The sequence below is a fragment of the Eimeria tenella genome, genomic scaffold (genome assembly GCF_000499545.2).
Source record: "Eimeria tenella Houghton genomic scaffold, Eth_scaff2534, whole genome shotgun sequence".
In the NCBI taxonomy this organism is placed as follows: domain Eukaryota; phylum Apicomplexa; class Conoidasida; order Eucoccidiorida; family Eimeriidae; genus Eimeria; species Eimeria tenella.
In genome coordinates this window covers 342-1,492 of record NW_013542402.1, presented here as the reverse complement: position 1 = coordinate 1,492, position 1,151 = coordinate 342, and the positions used below count along the sequence as shown (strand labels likewise).

General features: G+C 60.5%; 1 protein-coding gene across 1 annotated transcript in view; it reads right to left on the bottom strand.

Annotated features, from left to right (window-relative positions):
* The window catches only part of ETH_00041630 (uncharacterized protein), a gene marked incomplete at both ends in the record, with an annotated part of 1,461 nt that extends 584 nt beyond the window's left edge, over positions 1–877 (bottom strand). The window contains one exon of the mRNA XM_013375124.1: positions 3–877. Coding sequence (XP_013230578.1) covers positions 3–877 — 875 coding nt within the window. The remainder of the gene's footprint in view (positions 1–2) is intronic.
* Between the last annotated feature and the right edge of the window lie 274 nt (positions 878–1,151).

The following is a 1,151-nucleotide window of genomic DNA, read 5'->3' as shown; positions in this document are numbered from 1 at the left end:
GCTGCTGCTGCAGCTGCTGCAGCAGCGCCTCCACCCCCTGGTGTACAGACACCCCAAACCCCACACTTCTCTCCAACTCTCCTTCTAAAACTCCAAACCAAAATCGAAGGGCCCCTATTCTGCCTTTGAGGCCCTCAAGACTTTCTTCTTCTTCATTCCTCAACAACTCCCAAATTTCCTCATCTAAAATCCCATTTGAGGGGCCCCCCACACTGCCGGGGGCCCCCCCAGGGGGCCCCCCAGGGGGCCCCTCAGCGGGGCCCCCCGGGGGGCCCCCAGGGGGGCCCTCAGCGAGCTCCCCACAGGGGCTTTCTGGGGGGCCCCCAGGGGGCCCCTCAGGGGGGCCCCCTTCAGAGGCCTCCTGGGGGCCTCCTTGGGGGGCCCCCTGGGGGTCTGAAGAAGCGAGTTGGGGGGGCCCCTTGGGGTTTTCTGATTGGGTCTTTTTGGGGTTTTGCTGCTGCACTTCATTTAAAACAAAAGAAGAAACAGCAGCAACCATGGAAGCCACGAAAAGTCTCTGTCTTTTTTCCTGGGCAGGCGAGGGGGAGGGGCCCCCCAAGGGGGCCCCCAGGGGGCCCCCCAGAGGGGAATCCAGGGGGCCCCCCAAAGGAGAGTCCAGGGGGGCCCCCAAAGGGGACTCGGGGATCCCCCCTCCCGCAGAGGCCCCAAAAAGGGTTACAGAGGGGCCCCTAAAGAAGTCCCTTTCAAGAAACTGCTGCGCTGACGGCAAACGAACCCCCAGGGGGGCCCCAAGGGGGCCCCCTAGGAGGCCCCCTAGGGGGGCCCCCAGGGGGCCCCTTTCTGATAAGATGCTGCTGAGGGGGCCCCCGTGAGATGAGAAAAGGGCCTTGATGGGGGCTGTAGAGGATCTTTGCATGCAAATTGGATTTTGCGTATTTTTTTTGTTTTCTTCTTTTATCTTTTTGTTTTCTTCTATTTCTTTTTCTTCTTTTATTCTTCTTTCTTCTTTTACTTCCTTTAGTACCCGTTTTTCAGACTCATTAGCAGACAAAAAAGATGCTAAAGAAACACCCTCAGCAGCAGAATCCAAATCTGCTGCTACTGGGGGCCCCTCAGGAGCCCCTTGGGGGCCCCCTACGGGGGCCCCCTGGGGGGCCTCCCGGGGGGCCCCCAGGGGGGCCCCCAGCTTG